Below are 794 nucleotides of genomic sequence, written 5' to 3'. Positions count from 1 at the left end.
TCAGGATGTGGTCTGCTCACTGTGCCTTGCACAGTAATACATGGCTGTGTCTTCAGTCTGGAGGGTGTTGATCTGCAGATAGGCTGAGCTGACAGAGGCGTCCAGGGAGAAGACAAATCGTCCTGTGAAGCCCTCAGCGTGTGTTGGCTTTGCAGTATTGGTGTTTATCCAGCCCATCCACTGTAGGCCTTTCCCTGGCAACTGTTTCACCCAGTGTATAGCATAGTCAGTGAAGGTGTACCCGGAGCCTTTGCAGGAGACCTTCACTGACTCTCCAGGTCTCTTCAGCTCTGGTCCAGACTGCACCAGCTGGACTTGTGAGTGGACTCCTGTGGAGAGGACACAGGAGCATTGGGCACAGTGGAGCTGGCTGAATTTCCTCTGCAATCTTGAGTTTTTGGTCCTTACCTGGGGCAGCGACCAGCAGGAAAAGGAGCCTGCATGCCCACTCCATGCTGAGGGAGTTTGAACTCAGGGGTCTGGGAGACAGATGGGGTGCAGCTCTTGCTGTGTGAGTTTAGGAACCTCAGCTTTCTACTCTATGACCCCCAGAGATTTGCATATTACTCTTGTTCCTCCACCCTCACTGGACCAGAGCAGGGTGCATATCTTGATATCTTGTGTGGCCCTGCTCAGGTGGCTGAGACTGTGTCCTGAAGTCTATGCTGGCCAAGTCCTCCGTGTGAATGGCAGTTACATGCCCAGAAATCGACACTGAACAGAGGCTGCACACTGATGCCTACACTTGAGCCAGCCCTCTAGGTCTTCTCTGCTGCGTTTATTACATCACTTCT

General features: G+C 52.8%; 1 gene segment (V, D, J or C); it reads right to left on the bottom strand.

Moving 5' to 3' along the window:
- On the bottom strand, window positions 1-494 carry LOC111814268. The segment is given in 2 exon segments: window positions 1-329; window positions 409-494. Coding segments are annotated over 2 exon segments (375 nt in total).
- Between the last annotated feature and the right edge of the window lie 300 nt (window positions 495-794).

The sequence above is a fragment of the Octodon degus genome, unplaced genomic scaffold, assembly GCF_000260255.1.
Source record: "Octodon degus isolate 3935 unplaced genomic scaffold, OctDeg1.0 scaffold00284, whole genome shotgun sequence".
In the NCBI taxonomy this organism is placed as follows: domain Eukaryota; kingdom Metazoa; phylum Chordata; class Mammalia; order Rodentia; family Octodontidae; genus Octodon; species Octodon degus.
Note: the sequence above shows the minus strand (reverse complement) of the source record. Positions and strands in the feature narration are given on the sequence as shown.